The sequence below is a fragment of the Oncorhynchus mykiss genome, chromosome 25 (genome assembly GCF_057628025.1).
Source record: "Oncorhynchus mykiss isolate SJ-2025 chromosome 25, ASM5762802v1, whole genome shotgun sequence".
Lineage (NCBI taxonomy): Eukaryota > Metazoa > Chordata > Actinopteri > Salmoniformes > Salmonidae > Oncorhynchus > Oncorhynchus mykiss.
Window position 1 is genome coordinate 12,546,624 of NC_143046.1, and position 17,777 is coordinate 12,564,400.

General features: G+C 50.2%; 1 protein-coding gene across 1 annotated transcript; it reads right to left on the bottom strand.

Annotated features, from left to right (window-relative positions):
• Positions 1–647: 647 nt before the first annotated feature.
• On the bottom strand, positions 648–14,698 carry LOC110504289 (zinc finger C4H2 domain-containing protein). The gene is made up of 5 exons (XM_036970102.2): positions 14,525–14,698; positions 13,366–13,537; positions 2,141–2,313; positions 1,884–2,046; positions 648–1,269 (listed from the first exon to the last, which is right to left on the bottom strand). The coding sequence occupies exons 1-5, from the start codon at positions 14,575–14,577 to the stop codon at positions 1,156–1,158; spliced, it is 675 nt and encodes a 224-aa protein (XP_036825997.1). The 5' UTR covers positions 14,578–14,698; the 3' UTR covers positions 648–1,155.
• Between the last annotated feature and the right edge of the window lie 3,079 nt (positions 14,699–17,777).

Below are 17,777 nucleotides of genomic sequence, written 5' to 3' on the forward strand. Positions count from 1 at the left end.
TGTGTTCTTTTCTGTTTTGGTTCTGTAGCTGCTGCCATGTTCAGTGGACTGCAAACAATCCCAAGAAGCAGAAGCCCTGTGGGAACAGAATGTCCCTCATTTAGGTAAATCAATCTGTGTTCTGGTGTTGGGAGGACGCCGTGGGAGAATCTCATTTACATACTCCTCACGTCCTCTCTACTTCTCTAAACCGATTGGAGGAGGTCAGAGGGGATGGACCTCTGGCTTTCTCATCCAATGGGCTTTGAGGAGGCAAGGAGAGAGGATGCCAGGAGTATGTAAATGAGATTCTCCCAGTGTGCAATTTGGGTGAGCTGCTGAGGAGCCTCCACAAGACCTCTGACCCCCAGCAGGCCATAGGGAGTCACAGCAACCTGGGGTTACCTTGGAGACGGAACAGGAATCTGGATGTAACCTGCCAACAGAATGTCAATAAAGAATTACCCTGAAGGCCCAGAATGTTAACCTGACGACTTCTTGACGACAGTACAAGAATTGAGCTGAAGGTACCTTCATACTGGCACTATCACCATGCGGACCTATCTGAAATATTCCCCATATAGTGCACTACTTCTGATCAGAGCCCTGTGTGTGACCCTGTATTATAATGAGATTCATCTTCGTCTAGAAGAAAATACAATTCCAACTACAGTACAAAACAGACATTTATTTTTCAATTCTTGTATTAAAGTTTCACATTACAACACTGTTAAAAGCAAATAAGCGTCATGGTTTTCTCAGTCCGTGACCGTCCCTTATGTGTTCAGTAAACATTAGAACAACTTCCTGGGTTATACACTGCAACAATAAAACCCACTTTCATATCATCACAAACAGTTACAACACAGTCATTATAGCTCAGCCATGGAAAGTGTTCATGCAATGTAAACATACTAAATACAGAGTAACAAGTACATTCAGTCAGTTTTACATGTATAATGCCTGAACCAATCACAACATGGGTACAGCTACAGTATAATGGTTTGTATTATTGCATATAACATGGTTACGGTCTATTAAACCTTAACCAATTACATTTCAACACTTTAGCACCATTAAAAAACACTTAGGATAATGAAGTTAATACTAAATGCAGGTTCCATGGCATGGAGAAGGTTATGAAGATATGTTTGTGTGTGTGTGTCTACTGTGTGTCTACTCGTCAGGCTTCCTCTTGGGTTTCTTGGGGTTGCGGGAGCGACTCTTGGCCTTACACAGTGGACAGATGGGAGCGTTACGATGGATCTGCTGGTGGCATGACAGACAGGCCTGGAGAGAGGACAGAGATGTTATAGTGTGTCATTACTATGTCCATACAGAAGTCAGTACAGTGTCGTCATTGTGTAGGTACAGATGGGGGAGGAGGTTGTGTACCTACATAGGAGGGTGTGTACCTTCATAGGAGGGTGTGTACCTTCATAGGAGGGTGTGTACCTTCATAGGAGGGTGTGTACCTTCATAGGAGGGTGTGTACCTTCATAGGAGGGTGTGTACCTTCATAGGAGGGTGTGTACCTTCATAGGAGGGTGTGTACCTACATAGGAGGGTGTGTACCTACATAGGAGGGTGTGTACCTTCATAAGAGGGTGTGTACCTTCATAGGGGGGTGTGTACCTTCATAGGAGGGTGTGTACTGTGGACCTTCATAGGAGGGTGTGTACCTTCATAGGAGGGTGTGTACCTTCATAGGGGGGTATGTACCTTCATAGGGGGGTGTGTACCTTCATAGGAGGGTGTGTACTATGGACCTTCATAGGAGGGTGTGTATTGTGTACCTTCATGGGAGGGTGTGTATTGTGTACCTTCATGGGAGGGTGTGTATTGTGTACCTTCATGGGAGGGTGTGTATTGTGTACCTTCATGGGAGGGTGTGTATTGTGTACCTTCATGGGAGGGGGCTGTTGTCTGAAAGTGGCAGTCTGGCGGGCGTCTTGTTTCCGGGAGACCTGGAGTTGTTGGGCTGCAGCAGCCGCTGCTGCAAGGGATTCTGGGATTGTGGGCTCATGAGGCTCCTTCTGCCACTCAGCCTTCTGTTTCTCAAAGTAACTATGGCAACAGATAGAAGATAGCACAGAGAACAAGTTGATGTGTGTGTGAGGGCCTGTGCCACCGTGTGTGTGTGTATAGTATGTGTACTGACTCCAGGGAGAGTTTCTCCTCCTCTTCGTTGAGGTTGGGCAGTCTGTGAAGGCCCAGGGTCATCCTCAGTGCGTCTACATGTTCCTTCAGGGGTTTGTAGTCATCATGGAGCCTCCGCGTCGTCTCCAGCAGCTTGTTCAGGTCGTTCTCTGACTGCTTTATAGTGCTCTCCATCTGGGGAGGAGAAGGAGAGAGGTGGAAGGGGAGAAGAGAAGGAGATAATGGGAGAGAGAATGAAGAAGAGGAGGAGACGGAGGGAGGAGAAAGAACCTTAAATAGTTTGTTATTTTTCTGTAAATCTCAACCCCATTTCAGCCTTTGCCCAATCCCTTCACATTTTCCAAAAATGCTTTCAGGTGAGAAGTTGTGGGTGAGGGAGTTGTTCATGAATATTAATTTTGGGATTGGGTAAATGTAGTTGTACCTGATCCCAACACTTTCTCACTAAAGTGTAATTGCCAGAAGTCCACTGAAGCAATCTGAGAATAAAATGTTGTGCATTGTGAGCAAACACAACTCTGGACAGTTATCTAACAGTGTTGAGGTGCAGAGTTACTGACATCTATTACCAAACACAACTCTGGACAGTTATCTGACAGTGTTGAGGTGCAGAGTTGCTGACATCTATTACCAAACACAACTCTGGACAGTTATCTGACAGTGTTGAGGTGCAGAGTTGCTGACATATATTACCAAACACAACTCTGGACAGTTATCTGACAGTGTTGAGGTGCAGAGTTACTGACATCTATTACCAAACACAACTCTGGACAGTTATCTGACAGTGTTGAGGTGCAGAGTTACTGACATATATTACCAAACACAACTCTGGACAGTTATCTGACAGTGTTGAGGTGCAGAGTTACTGACATCTATTACCAAACACAACTCTGGACAGTTATCTGACAGTGTTGAGGTGCAGAGTTACTGACATCTATTACCAAACACAACTCTGGACAGTTATCTAACAGTGTTGAGGTGCAGAGTTACTGACATCTATTACCAAACACAACTCTGGACAGTTATCTAACAGTGTTGAGGTGCAGAGTTCCTGACATCTATTACCAAACACAACTCTGGACAGTTATCTAACAGTGTTGAGGTGCAGAGTTACTGACATCTATTACCAAACACAACTCTGGACAGTTATCTGACAGTGTTGAGGTGCAGAGTTACTGACATCTATTACCAAACACAACTCTGGACAGTTATCTGACAGTGTTGAGGTGCAGAGTTACTGACATCTATTACCACTTGCAGTGTAAATTTGAATTCCCCATTGGGTGAAAAATAAGTAATTGAAATGTGGACTCACATGTATTGTGGTGTTGGGGAGAAAAGTGCATCATCTTGAAAATGAAGATTAGAGGCTCAATTCAATCAAACCCGTATTGCGGTATTTACCCATTAGCGCTTTTTCCAATGGTCAAATGAACTCACAAATTGGTTTTGAGTACTGTATAAAATCCAAAAACTACTACCAGGGTGACCCCTCTCACAGGTAGGCTTTCATTTTTCAGAATTGGAAGTGTGTGGGCATGGGATGACTATTGTAAATAACAACAAATCTGCCCCATGTGAGATTACTGCTCACACCATTGAACTATGAGCCACCTGTTTTAGCAGACTGCAACGCCAATCAGCCGTAGCAGTTGGGGAAAAACACAATGAGTTGATTTGACCATCATTGTCATCTATTTCTTGTTACGATGGCTGTAGCTACGAATATTAACGTGATTTTCAGAACTTACAGTGGCAAGAGAAAGTTTGTGAACCCTTTGGAAATACCTGAATTTCTGCATAAATTGGTAATAAAATTGTATCTGATCTTTATCTAAGTCACAACAACAGACAAACACAGTCTGCTTCAACTAATAACACAAACAATTATATGTTTTCATGTTTTTTCTGAACACAATGTGTACAAGTACAGGGTGGAAAAACTATGTGCACCTTTTGATTGAATAACTGGTTTGGCAGCAATAACCTCAAACAAATGTTTTCTGTCGTTGTGGATCAGACCTGCACAACGGTCAGGAGGAATTTTGGACCATTCCTCCTGTCTTGTCTTTACTATCATTAACTGAAGACTTATAGTTTTTAATAAGGAGATTCGCTGTAATTAGTTATTACGCGATCAACTGATTAATCGCGTAACTAATTAACTAGGAAGTGGGGGGAACCAAGGAAAAATATTCAGATTACAAAGTTATCATTTCCTAAAACAACTTTTCAGATATTTTATCTGATCAATTAGTCTTCGAATGAATGAATTATTTACTTTACCTCACGTTAGTCTCATTCCAAACGTCGTAAATAGTTGGCTATCTGCACAAACCCAGTCTTCACTATGTTGAGAGAAACATGGTCTGCAACCTTTAGCCATCTCGTAATTGAGGTAAGCCCGGTCTGCTGATCGAAAACCCGAGTGGGGTTTTATTCGGAAGGGCCGAAGAGGGCTGTCCCAGGATGTCTGACCCTAACTGGGCTCAGGGGCGGTCCAGGATGTCTGACCCTAACTGGGCTCAGGGGCGGTCCAGGATGTCTGACCCTAACTGGGCTCAGGGCCGGTCCAGGATGTCTGGCCCTAACTGGGCTCAGGGCCGGTCCAGGATGTCTGACCCTAACTGGGCTCAGGGGCTGTCCCAGGATGTCTGGCCCTAACTGGGCTCAGGGGCTGTCCCAGGATGTCTGACCCTAACTGGGCTCAGGGGCGGTCCCAGGATGTCTGGCCCTAACTGGGCTCATGGGCTGTCCCAGGATGTCTGGCCCTAACTGGGCTCAGGGGCTGTCCCAGGATGTCTGGCCCTAACTGGGCTCAGGGGCTGTCCCAGGATGTCTGACCCTAACTGGGCTCAGGGGCTGTCCCAGGATGTCTGACCCTAACTGGGCTCAGGGGCGGTCCAGGATGTCTGACCCTAACTGGGCTCAGGGGCGGTCCCAGGATGTCTGGCCCTAACTGGGCTCAGGGGCGGTCCAGGATGTCTGGCCCTAACTGGGCTCAGGGGCTGTCCCAGGATGTCTGGCCCTAACTGGGCTCAGGGGCTGTCCCAGGATGTCTGACCCTAACTGGGCTCAGGGGCGGTCCAGGATGTCTGACCCTAACTGGGCTCAGGGGCGGTCCAGGATGTCTGACCCTAACTGGGCTCAGGGGCGGTCCAGGATGTCTGACCCTAACTGGGCTCAGGGGCGGTCCAGGATGTCTGACCCTAACTGGGCTCAGGGGCGGTCCAGGATGTCTGACCCTAACTGGGCTCAGGGGCGGTCCAGGATGTCTGACCCTAACTGGGCTCAGGGGCGGTCCAGGATGTCTGACCCTAACTGGGCTCAGGGGCGGTCCAGGATGTCTGACCCTAACTGGGCTCAGAGGCAGTCCCAGGATGTCTGGCCCTAACTGGGCTCAGGGGCGGTCCAGGAGGCCTGACCCTAACTGGGCTCATGGGCTGTCCCAGGATGTCTGACCCTAACTGGGCTCAGGGGCGGTCCAGGATGTCTGACCCTAACTGGGCTCAGGGGTGGTCCCAGGATGTCTGGCCCTAACTGGCCTCAGGGGCGGTCCAGGATGTCTGGCCCTAACTGGGCTCAGGGGCTGTCCCAGGATGTCTGACCCTAACTGGGCTCAGGGGCGGTCCAGGATGTCTGACCCTAACTGGGCTCAGGGGCGGTCCAGGATGTCTGACCCTAACTGGGCTCAGGGGCGGTCCAGGATGTCTGGCCCTAACTGGGCTCTGGGCTGTCCCAGGATGTCTGACCCTAACTGGGCTCAGGGCCGGTCCAGGATGTCTGACCCTAACTGGGCTCAGGGGCGGTCCAGGATGTCTGACCCTAACTGGGCTCAGGGCCGGTCCAGGATGTCTGACCCTAACTGGGCTCAGGGCCGGTCCAGGAGGCCTGACCCTAACTGGGCTCAGGGCCGGTCCAGGATGTCTGACCCTAACTGGGCTCAGGGGCGGTCCAGGATGTCTGACCCTAACTGGGCTCAGGGCCGGTCCAGGATGTCTGACCCTAACTGGGCTCAGGGCCGGTCCAGGAGGCCTGACCCTAACTGGGCTCAGGGCCGGTCCAGGATGTCTGACCCTAACTGGGCTCAGGGGCTGTCCAGGATGTCTGACCCTAACTGGGCTCAGGGGCTGTCCCAGGATGTCTGACCCTAACTGGGCTCAGGGGCGGTCCAGGATGTCTGACCCTAACTGGGCTCTGGGCGGTCCAGGATGTCTGACCCTAACTGGGCTCAGGGGCGGTCCAGGATGTCTGACCCTAACTGGGCTCAGGGCCGGTCCAGGAGGCCTGACCCTAACTGGGCAAAGGGGCGGTCCAGGATGTCTGACCCTAACTGGGCTCAGGGGCTGTCCAGGATGTCTGACCCTAACTGGGCTCAGGGGCTGTCCCAGGATGTCTGACCCTAACTGGGCTCAGGGGCTGTCCCAGGATGTCTGACCCTAACTGGGCTCAGGGGCGGTCCAGGATGTCTGACCCTAACTGGGCTCTGGGCGGTCCAGGATGTCTGACCCTAACTGGGCTCAGGGGCGGTCCAGGATGTCTGACCCTAACTGGGCTCAGGGGCGGTCCAGGATGTCTGACCCTAACTGGGCAAAGGGGCGGTCCAGGATGTCTGACCCTAACTGGGCTCAGGGGCGGTCCAGGATGTCTGACCCTAACTGGGCTCAGGGGCGGTCCAGGATGTCTGACCCTAACTGGGCTCAGGGGCGGTCCCAGGATGTCTGGCCCTAACTGGGCTCAGGGGCGGTCCAGGATGTCTGACCCTAACTGGGCTCAGGGGCGGTCCAGGATGTCTGACCCTAACTGGGCTCAGGGGCGGTCCAGGATGTCTGACCCTAACTGGGCTCAGGGGCGGTCCAGGATGTCTGACCCTAACTGGGCTCAGGGGCGGTCCAGGATGTCTGACCCTAACTGGGCTCAGGGGCGGTCCAGGATGTCTGACCCTAACTGGGCTCAGGGGCGGTCCCAGGATGTCTGGCCCTAACTGGGCTCAGGGGCGGTCCAGGAGGCCTGACCCTAACTGGGCTCATGGGCTGTCCCAGGATGTCTGACCCTAACTGGGCTCAGGGGCGGTCCAGGATGTCTGACCCTAACTGGGCTCAGGGGTGGTCCCAGGATGTCTGGCCCTAACTGGGCTCAGGGGCGGTCCAGGAGGCCTGACCCTAACTGGGCTCAGGGGCGGTCCAGGATGTCTGACCCTAACTGGGCTCAGGGGTGGTCCCAGGATGTCTGGCCCTAACTGGGCTCAGGGGCGGTCCAGGATGTCTGGCCCTAACTGGGCTCAGGGGCGGTCCAGGATGTCTGGCCCTAACTGGGCTCAGGGGCTGTCCCAGGATGTCTGACCCTAACTGGGCTCAGGGGCTGTCCCAGGATGTCTGACCCTAACTGGGCTCAGGGGCGGTCCAGGATGTCTGGCCCTAACTGGGCTCAGGGGCTGTCCCAGGATGTCTGACCCTAACTGGGCTCAGGGCCGGTCCAGGATGTCTGACCCTAACTGGGCTCAGGGGCGGTCCAGGATGTCTGACCCTAACTGGGCTCAGGGCCGGTCCAGGATGTCTGACCCTAACTGGGCTCAGGGCCGGTCCAGGAGGCCTGACCCTAACTGGGCTCAGGGCCGGTCCAGGATGTCTGACCCTAACTGGGCTCAGGGGCGGTCCAGGATGTCTGACCCTAACTGGGCTCAGGGGCTGTCCCAGGATGTCTGACCCTAACTGGGCTCAGGGGCTGTCCCAGGATGTCTGACCCTAACTGGGCTCAGGGGCGGTCCAGGATGTCTGACCCTAACTGGGCTCTGGGCGGTCCAGGATGTCTGACCCTAACTGGGCTCAGGGCCGGTCCAGGATGTCTGACCCTAACTGGGCTCAGGGCCGGTCCAGGAGGCCTGACCCTAACTGGGCTCAGGGCCGGTCCAGGATGTCTGACCCTAACTGGGCTCAGGGGCGGTCCAGGATGTCTGACCCTAACTGGGCTCAGGGGCGGTCCAGGATGTCTGACCCTAACTGTGCTCAGGGGCGGTCCCAGGATGTCTGACCCTAACTGGGCTCTGGGCGGTCCAGGATGTCTGACCCTAACTGGGCTCAGGGGCGGTCCAGGATGTCTGACCCTAACTGGGCTCAGGGCCGGTCCAGGAGGCCTGACCCTAACTGGGCAAAGGGGCGGTCCAGGATGTCTGACCCTAACTGGGCTCAGGGGCTGTCCAGGATGTCTGACCCTAACTGGGCTCAGGGGCTGTCCCAGGATGTCTGACCCTAACTGGGCTCAGGGGCTGTCCCAGGATGTCTGACCCTAACTGGGCTCAGGGGCGGTCCAGGATGTCTGACCCTAACTGGGCTCTGGGCGGTCCAGGATGTCTGACCCTAACTGGGCTCAGGGGCGGTCCAGGATGTCTGACCCTAACTGGGCTCAGGGGCGGTCCAGGATGTCTGACCCTAACTGGGCAAAGGGGCGGTCCAGGATGTCTGACCCTAACTGGGCTCAGGGGCGGTCCAGGATGTCTGACCCTAACTGGGCTCAGGGGCGGTCCAGGATGTCTGACCCTAACTGGGCTCAGGGGCGGTCCCAGGATGTCTGGCCCTAACTGGGCTCAGGGGCGGTCCAGGATGTCTGACCCTAACTGGGCTCAGGGGCGGTCCAGGATGTCTGACCCTAACTGGGCTCAGGGGCGGTCCAGGATGTGTGACCCTAACTGGGCTCAGGGGCGGTCCAGGATGTCTGACCCTAACTGGGCTCAGGGGCGGTCCAGGATGTCTGACCCTAACTGGGCTCAGGGGCGGTCCAGGATGTCTGACCCTAACTGGGCTCAGGGGCGGTCCCAGGATGTCTGGCCCTAACTGGGCTCAGGGGCGGTCCAGGAGGCCTGACCCTAACTGGGCTCATGGGCTGTCCCAGGATGTCTGACCCTAACTGGGCTCAGGGGCGGTCCAGGATGTCTGACCCTAACTGGGCTCAGGGGTGGTCCCAGGATGTCTGGCCCTAACTGGGCTCAGGGGCGGTCCAGGATGTCTGGCCCTAACTGGGCTCAGGGGCGGTCCAGGATGTCTGGCCCTAACTGGGCTCAGGGGCTGTCCCAGGATGTCTGACCCTAACTGGGCTCAGGGGCTGTCCCAGGATGTCTGACCCTAACTGGGCTCAGGGGCGGTCCAGGATGTCTGGCCCTAACTGGGCTCAGGGGCTGTCCCAGGATGTCTGACCCTAACTGGGCTCAGGGCCGGTCCAGGATGTCTGACCCTAACTGGGCTCAGGGGCGGTCCAGGATGTCTGACCCTAACTGGGCTCAGGGCCGGTCCAGGATGTCTGACCCTAACTGGGCTCAGGGCCGGTCCAGGAGGCCTGACCCTAACTGGGCTCAGGGCCTGTCCAGGATGTCTGACCCTAACTGGGCTCAGGGGCGGTCCAGGATGTCTGACCCTAACTGGGCTCAGGGGCTGTCCCAGGATGTCTGACCCTAACTGGGCTCAGGGCCGGTCCAGGAGGCCTGACCCTAACTGGGCTCAGGGCCGGTCCAGGATGTCTGACCCTAACTGGGCTCAGGGGCGGTCCAGGATGTCTGACCCTAACTGGGCAAAGGGGCGGTCCAGGATGTCTGACCCTAACTGGGCTCAGGGGCGGTCCAGGATGTCTGACCCTAACTGGGCTCAGGGGCGGTCCAGGATGTCTGACCCTAACTGGGCTCAGGGGCGGTCCCAGGATGTCTGGCCCTAACTGGGCTCAGGGGCGGTCCAGGATGTCTGACCCTAACTGGGCTCAGGGGCGGTCCAGGATGTCTGACCCTAACTGGGCTCAGGGGCGGTCCAGGATGTGTGACCCTAACTGGGCTCAGGGGCGGTCCAGGATGTCTGACCCTAACTGGGCTCAGGGGCGGTCCAGGATGTCTGACCCTAACTGGGCTCAGGGGCGGTCCAGGATGTCTGACCCTAACTGGGCTCAGGGGCGGTCCCAGGATGTCTGGCCCTAACTGGGCTCAGGGGCGGTCCAGGAGGCCTGACCCTAACTGGGCTCATGGGCTGTCCCAGGATGTCTGACCCTAACTGGGCTCAGGGGCGGTCCAGGATGTCTGACCCTAACTGGGCTCAGGGGTGGTCCCAGGATGTCTGGCCCTAACTGGGCTCAGGGGCGGTCCAGGATGTCTGGCCCTAACTGGGCTCAGGGGCGGTCCAGGATGTCTGGCCCTAACTGGGCTCAGGGGCTGTCCCAGGATGTCTGACCCTAACTGGGCTCAGGGGCTGTCCCAGGATGTCTGACCCTAACTGGGCTCAGGGGCGGTCCAGGATGTCTGGCCCTAACTGGGCTCAGGGGCTGTCCCAGGATGTCTGACCCTAACTGGGCTCAGGGCCGGTCCAGGATGTCTGACCCTAACTGGGCTCAGGGGCGGTCCAGGATGTCTGACCCTAACTGGGCTCAGGGCCGGTCCAGGATGTCTGACCCTAACTGGGCTCAGGGCCGGTCCAGGAGGCCTGACCCTAACTGGGCTCAGGGCCGGTCCAGGATGTCTGACCCTAACTGGGCTCAGGGGCGGTCCAGGATGTCTGACCCTAACTGGGCTCAGGGGCTGTCCCAGGATGTCTGACCCTAACTGGGCTCAGGGGCTGTCCCAGGATGTCTGACCCTAACTGGGCTCAGGGGCGGTCCAGGATGTCTGACCCTAACTGGGCTCTGGGCGGTCCAGGATGTCTGACCCTAACTGGGCTCAGGGCCGGTCCAGGATGTCTGACCCTAACTGGGCTCAGGGCCGGTCCAGGAGGCCTGACCCTAACTGGGCTCAGGGCCGGTCCAGGATGTCTGACCCTAACTGGGCTCAGGGGCGGTCCAGGATGTCTGACCCTAACTGGGCTCAGGGGCGGTCCAGGATGTCTGACCCTAACTGTGCTCAGGGGCGGTCCCAGGATGTCTGACCCTAACTGGGCTCAGGGCGGTCCTCTGATTTAGTTCAAATCAAAAGGGAATTGTATTTTTCTTCATTAAACAGTCCACAATCATATTACACAATTATACAAACAGTATCATCCTCACTCATTCATCTTATACAACAATTAGATGTAAACCTCATATCTGAGGCTATTATATAAACAGTATCATCCTCACTCACAGTATCACACTCAGGACTCTGACTGGGCCACTCCAGAAGGCGTATTTTCTTCTGTTGAAGCCATTCTGTTGTTGTTTTACTTCTGTGTTTTGGCTCTTTGTCCTGTTGCATCATCCAACTCCTGTTGAGCTTCAACTGGTGGACAGTTAGCCTTACATTCTCCTGCCACAGCATCTCAATAGGGTTGAGGTCAGGACTCTGACTGGGCCACTCCAGAAGGCGTATTTTCTTCTGTTGAAGCCGTTCTGTTGTTGATTTACTTCTGTGTTTTGGCTCTTTGTCCTGTTGCATCACCCAACTTCTGCAAACAACTCAACTGTAGTTTCATCTGTCCACAGAATATTTAGCCAGTAGCGCTGTGGAACATCCAGGTGCTATTTTGCAAACTTCAGATGTGCAGCAATGGTTTTTTTGAACAGCAGTTTGCTTCTTCCGTGGTATCCTCCCATGAAACCATTCTTGTTTAGTGTTTTATGTATTGTAGACTCGGAAACAGAGATTTCTGTAAGTCTTTAGCTGATACGCTAAGATTCTTCTCAATCTCATTGAGCATTCTGCGCTGTGCTCTTGCAGTCATCTTTGCAGGACGGCCACTTTGTTCCGTACCGTGGACTGATGAACATCAAGGCTTCTAGAGATACTTTTGTAACCCTTTCCAGCTTTATGCAAGTCAACCATTCTTAATCTTGTGTCTTCTGAGATCTCTTTTGTTCGAGGTATGGTTCACATCAGGCAATGCTTCTTGTGAATAGCAAACTCAAATTTAGTGAGTGTTTTTTATAGGGCAGGGCAGCTCTAACCAACATCTCCAATCTCGTCTCAATGATTGGACTCCAGGTTAGCTGACTCCTGACTCCAATTAGCTTTTGGAGAAGTCATTAGCCTAGGGGTTCATATATTTTTTCCAACCTACACTGTGAATGATTAAATTATGTATTCAATATAGATAAGAAAAATACAATAATTTGTGTGTTACTAGTTTAATCCCTCTATGTTTGTCTATTGTTGTGACTAAAATGAAGACCAGATCAAATGTGATGACCATTTGATGCAGAAATCCAGGTTTTTCCAAAGGGTTCACATACTTTTCTTCTTGCCTCTGTATATGATTTTTTCCTTCTTCATAAAAGCACATAGATGTGTATGAAATGGTCAACAAAAACGTAGAATTTGTTCATATGGGGAAATGTGCCTTTACTGCTCTTTGAGGAAGCATCACGCTAAACATACTGGCACACTCCACTTACCAAGACCATTACCAAATAAGGCACACTGTCACCTGCTTTTATAGTAAGCCTCGAGGTGGTACCACCCCAGCACATCTAGAAGGGAGTGTATTTCATACCGAACCCCTCCCTTGAGATGTGGTCAAGGTGCCTCTACGTCACGATTCCAGTGGTAGAATTGAAACGCTAGGGGTGAAAACAAACTATATTTACTACAAAAAGACCAAAATACACTGAGTGGACAAAACATTATGAACACCTGCTCCTTCCATGACAGACTCACCAGGTGAATACAGGTGAAAGCTATGATCCCTTATTGATGTCACTTGTTAAATCCACTTCAGTCAGTGTAGATGTAGGGGAGGAGACAGGTTAAAGAAGGATTTTAAGCCTTGAGACAACTGAGACATTCATTGTGAATGTGTGCCATTCAGAGGGTTAGACAAAAGATTGAAATACCTTTGAAAGGGGTATGGTAGTCAAGAAATGCAATGCTGCTGGGTTTTTCACAATCAACAGTTTCCCATGTGTATCAAGAATAGTCCACCACCCAGAGGACAACCAGCCAACTTGACACAACTGTGGGAAGCATTGGAGTCAACATGGGCCAGCATCCCTGTGGAACGCTTTTGATACTTAAAGTCCATGCCAGAAAATGTAAGGCTGTTCTGAGGGCAAAAGTGTGGCGGGGTGCAATTCAACATTAGGAAGGTGTTCTTAATGTTTTGTTCACCCAGGGTATATCACTATTGCAATCAACTTAAAAATGAAAAACTGAATGGATGTGTTTCACTATAACTAAGCCTAACACATCTGGTTTTCCATGAAAAAAACCCAGATCAAATAGTAAAATAGTGGTTTCTGCCTCTTCCTCTCACACACACTCTCTCTCTGTCTCTCTCTCTCTCTACCCACCACATTGATATCAGCGTGTATAAGTCGTAGCTCCTCTACATGGGCCATCTTCTCCTGCATTAGGAGGTCCATCTCCTGTTTGTATTCCTTCAGATGTTTCTCCTCAGACTCTAGGGACTCAAACTCTGACTTCAGACGAGACTTGATCTTCTGCATCTGTACCGTCTTATTCCTGAAATGACAGAAAACACAGTTTAACCAATGCATTACCAGTTAGTTATCACTGTAAAACAGTAGTTACCAACAATACACAGTAGTTATCACTGTAAAACAGTAGTTACCAACAATACACAGTAGTTATCACTGTAAAACAGTAGTTACCAACAATACACAGTAGTTATTACCAATGCATTACTAGTTAGTTATCACTGTAAAACAGTAGTTACCAACAATACACAGTAGTTATTACCAATGCAGTAGTTACCAATTACACAACATTAGGTAGTTACATACCACTGGGCTATTTACTAATGCACTTATTTCTTCTATTGTTTCTGCATTATTTAACCTGGTTAGTGTCTTCAGATAGATATACATTTTTCAAGAGATCTGTTTTCTGTTGCAATCGATTAGTTTATTGTGAAATAAGGAGAGATACTATTTGTCATGGAAATAAGTAATAGAATGCATGCAGAGCCGACATAAAGGTGGACGTGCACCATATGACATTGTTATAACTGGTATAACTATACTTTTTTTCTACTGATGTTACTGACGCGAAGCTATACAGCGGCACATCTGTTCAACAATGTGTACATTTGTAACTGGTTCCAACAGAATGAACCATGGTTAGCCAATTAACAACCTGGCTAATGACAAAAAGCTAGCTAGCTAAGATGCCAGATAGCCGCTAATCTGGCAAAGCACTTCGCATCTGGATTTTTGTTGATGCAAACAGCTGGATTGATTTATATATAATGCACAGCTAGCAAGCTATTCTGTAACATGTTTTTTTGCATGCAGTTCCTCCGCTTGCTAACCTTGCTCGAGGCTATGTCGACACATATAGCTAGCTTCCTCGCACAATAACAAAGCCAAGACGCTAATATCAGCTGGCGAGACAATTCGTCTCCCTGATCTTTTCCTGAGCCATCCAGCTACATTTACCAGATGTGGTTTCTTTGAAGAAGAATATATATACTTTATTTTTTATTTTTACCGTATTTCCATAATGTTTTCTAGTTTGCACATTATGTCTTGTTCGTCCCCCATGGTTTTGTCTTTAGACTGATAAATTAGATCTTAATGGAAGGCAAGGGTGGTCTGCCGACCAGCTAATCAAAACAATACCGTCAGCTGTAACAGTCGCTGGGAAGCACCACGCATGCGCGGAGAAACAGTGGCTGAGTGTATTGTACTTCAGTGACCCCAGCTGGAAACTGTTACATTGTTTCAGACAGACACTGTGATAAAAAACGGTTACATTGTTGTTCTAGCCTTTTAATAGAATCCTCTTTATGATGGTGTAAACTGTCTAAACTCTACATTACTCATAAAGGTGCTTATATATATTATATTTTTTACAAAATAACAACTACATGTTGTAAAGGATCGGACTCTTTTTTTCAATTTTCGCCTAAAATACCCAAATCTAACTGCCTGTAGCTCAGGACCTGAAGCAAGCATGTGCATTTTCTTGACATTATTTGAAAGGAAACACTTTGAAGTTTGTGGAAAAGTGAAATTAGATCTCGTAAAATATGGTAAAAGATAATGCAATGACAAAAACATTCGTTTTCCCCAAAAAATAATCTCCATCTTTAAAATGCAAGAGAAAGGCCATTATATATGTCACGACTTCTGCCGAAGTCGTTGCCTCTCGGGCGGTGCTCGGCGGTCGACGTCACCGGTCTTCTAGCCATCATTGATCCATTTTTCATTTTCCATTGGTTTTGTCTTGTCTTCCCACACACCTGTTTTCAATCCCATACATTACCTGTTGTGTATTTAACCCTCTGTCTCCCCTCATGTCTTTGTCAGAGATTGTATATTGTCAGTGTTGTGTTTATTGTATAGGTGAGCGACGGGTCCTCGTACCCATGTTTGTTTCTATTCTATTCTTATCAGTGTTATGGAGCATGTTACGTGGACATTCATTAAAAGACTCCATTTTACACTCCGTTTGACTCTCCTGCGCCTGACTTCCCTTCCACCTATACACACGACTCTGACAATATAATTTAGGAGTCTAGGCGCAGTTTAGATTTTGCAGTGTATGTGCAACGTTTTAGACTGATCCGATGAACCATCCAATGAACCACAGCATTTCTGTTCAAAATGTTGTATCAAGTCTGCCCAAATGTGCCAAATTGGTAAATTGATACATTTTCAAGTACGTAACTATAGAGAACATACATTTTTATAGTTTACACACTCCCAGGAATGTCAGAAAGGATGGATAATTAGCTTCCATATGGAAAAGACACTACCCTTCACACATCTAGAGACACAGCAGGGGTTCAAACTGTAGAACCCAGTTCCTACATTTGAATATGAAAATGGATTTTATCAGACAAAAAACTATGCTACACATCTCTGCGACCCTCAGGATGACAAATCAGAGCAAGATTACTGAAGTACCTTATTTTACCTTCAGATGGGAATGTATCAAACCAGTTACTGTGATAAAAGTTTTTGTTGTTGTTGTGCACTCTCCTCAAACAATAGCATGTCATTTTTTCACTAATAGCTACTGTAAATTGGACAGTGCAGTTAGATTAACAAGAATTTAAGCTCTCTGCCCCTATGTCCTGGGGAAATGTTCTTGTTACTTACAGCGTCATGCAAATCACATTAGCTCTAGTTAGTTCAACCGATCCTGTAGAGTTTAAAAAATAATGAGAGACATATAGTTGAAGTCAGAAGGTTACGTACACCTTAGCGAAATACATTTAAACTCAGTTTTTCACAATTCCTGACATTTAATCCTAGTAAAAATTCCCTGTTCTAAATCAGGATCACCACTTTATTTTAAGAATGTGAAATGTCAGAATAATAGTAGAGAAAATTATTTATTTCAGCTTTTATTTCTTTCATCACATTCCTAGTGGGTCAGAAGTGTCACATCTGCTTCTGCCACATACCCTAGTGGATCCGGTGTCTCCTTGACCTGCAGCCACTCCTCCAGTACACTCTCTCTCTCCCCCTCCCTTTCTGTTTGTTTGTAATTGTGTTGTTGGAGACAGGTGTGCTGGAGTCCGAGCGGATCCTCACCAGCTGCAACCCGTTCCATAATCAATACCTCTACAAATACTCAGTCCTGCCACTTCCACTCTGCCAGATCGTAATCTCTGCTCAGTCAGTTTATGATTCTAGCTATTTGTGATTCTTCAAGATCCTGTTACCCTGCTGCGTCTGTTTCCCTGCTTGACGCTGTTTATCCTCTCCTCTGTTTATCCTGCTCTGACTGGTACCAGTCTCCTGTTCCACATCTCACCACCCTGCTACCCTGTTCTGGATTCACCACACCACCACTCCATTGGATTCCTCTCCGTACCTGTTTACCCTGTTCCAACCCAGCTCACTTCAACCTCAGCCTCCACATCTAGTTTCCTACCACTCATCTGAGCTTCCCCGGATCTGCACTCCATATCTCCTGCTTCTTCGAAAAGAAAGCACAGGGGCGGAGTTTCGGTGGCGTACCTGAGCGCTGTGAGAGCATGGCTCCAATCCCAGCCTCGGACACGTCCACCTCCACTATGAATGTCAAAGAGGGATCCGGATGGGCCAGCACGGGAGCCGAAGTAAACAGAGCTCTTAGCTGCCCAAAAGCCCTGTCCGCCTCAGCCGACCACTGCAACCGTACAGGACCCCTCTTCAGCAGTGAGGTAATGGGAGCAGCAACCTGGCCAAAACCCCGGATAAATCTCTCCGGTAGTAATTGGAAAACCCTAAAAGGCCTGCACCTCCTTTACCGTGGTGGGAGTCGGCCAATTACGCACGGCTGCAATGCGGTCGCTCTCCATCTCCACCCCTGATGAGGAAATGCGATACCCATGGAAGGAGACAGACTGCTGAAAGAACAGGCATTTCTCAGCCTTGACATACAGGTCATGCTCCAACAGTCGTCCAAGTACCTTGCGCACCAAGGACACATGCTCGGCGCGTGTAGCGGAGTTAATCAGAATGTCATTGATATACACCACTACACCCTGCCCGTGCAGGTCCCTGAAAATCTTGTCTACAAAGGAGTGGAAAACTGATGGAGCATTCATCAACCCGTACGGCATGATGAGGTACTCATAATGCTCTGTCTTCCACTCGTCTCACTCCCGGATAGGCACCAGGTTATACGCACTCCTCAGATTCAGTTTTGTGAAGAAGCGCGCCCCATGCATTGACTCAATCGCCATGGCGCTAAGAGGTAGCGGGTAACTGTACCTCACCGTGATTTGATCGAGACCTCTATAGTC

Bases quoted from the DNA above. Each gene is read 5' to 3' on its own strand.
- LOC110504289 (XM_036970102.2), bottom strand. From the start codon at position 14,577: ATGGGGGACGAACAAGACATAATGTGCAAACTAGAAAACATTATGGAA. The intron at 2,314-13,365 runs GTGGGTAGAGAG...TCTCCTCCCCAG, and splicing joins TACACGCTGATATCAATGTG to ATGGAGAGCACTATAAAGCA. The intron at 1,270-1,883 runs GTACACAATACA...TCCTCTCTCCAG, and splicing joins AACAGCCCCCTCCCATGAAG to GCCTGTCTGTCATGCCACCA.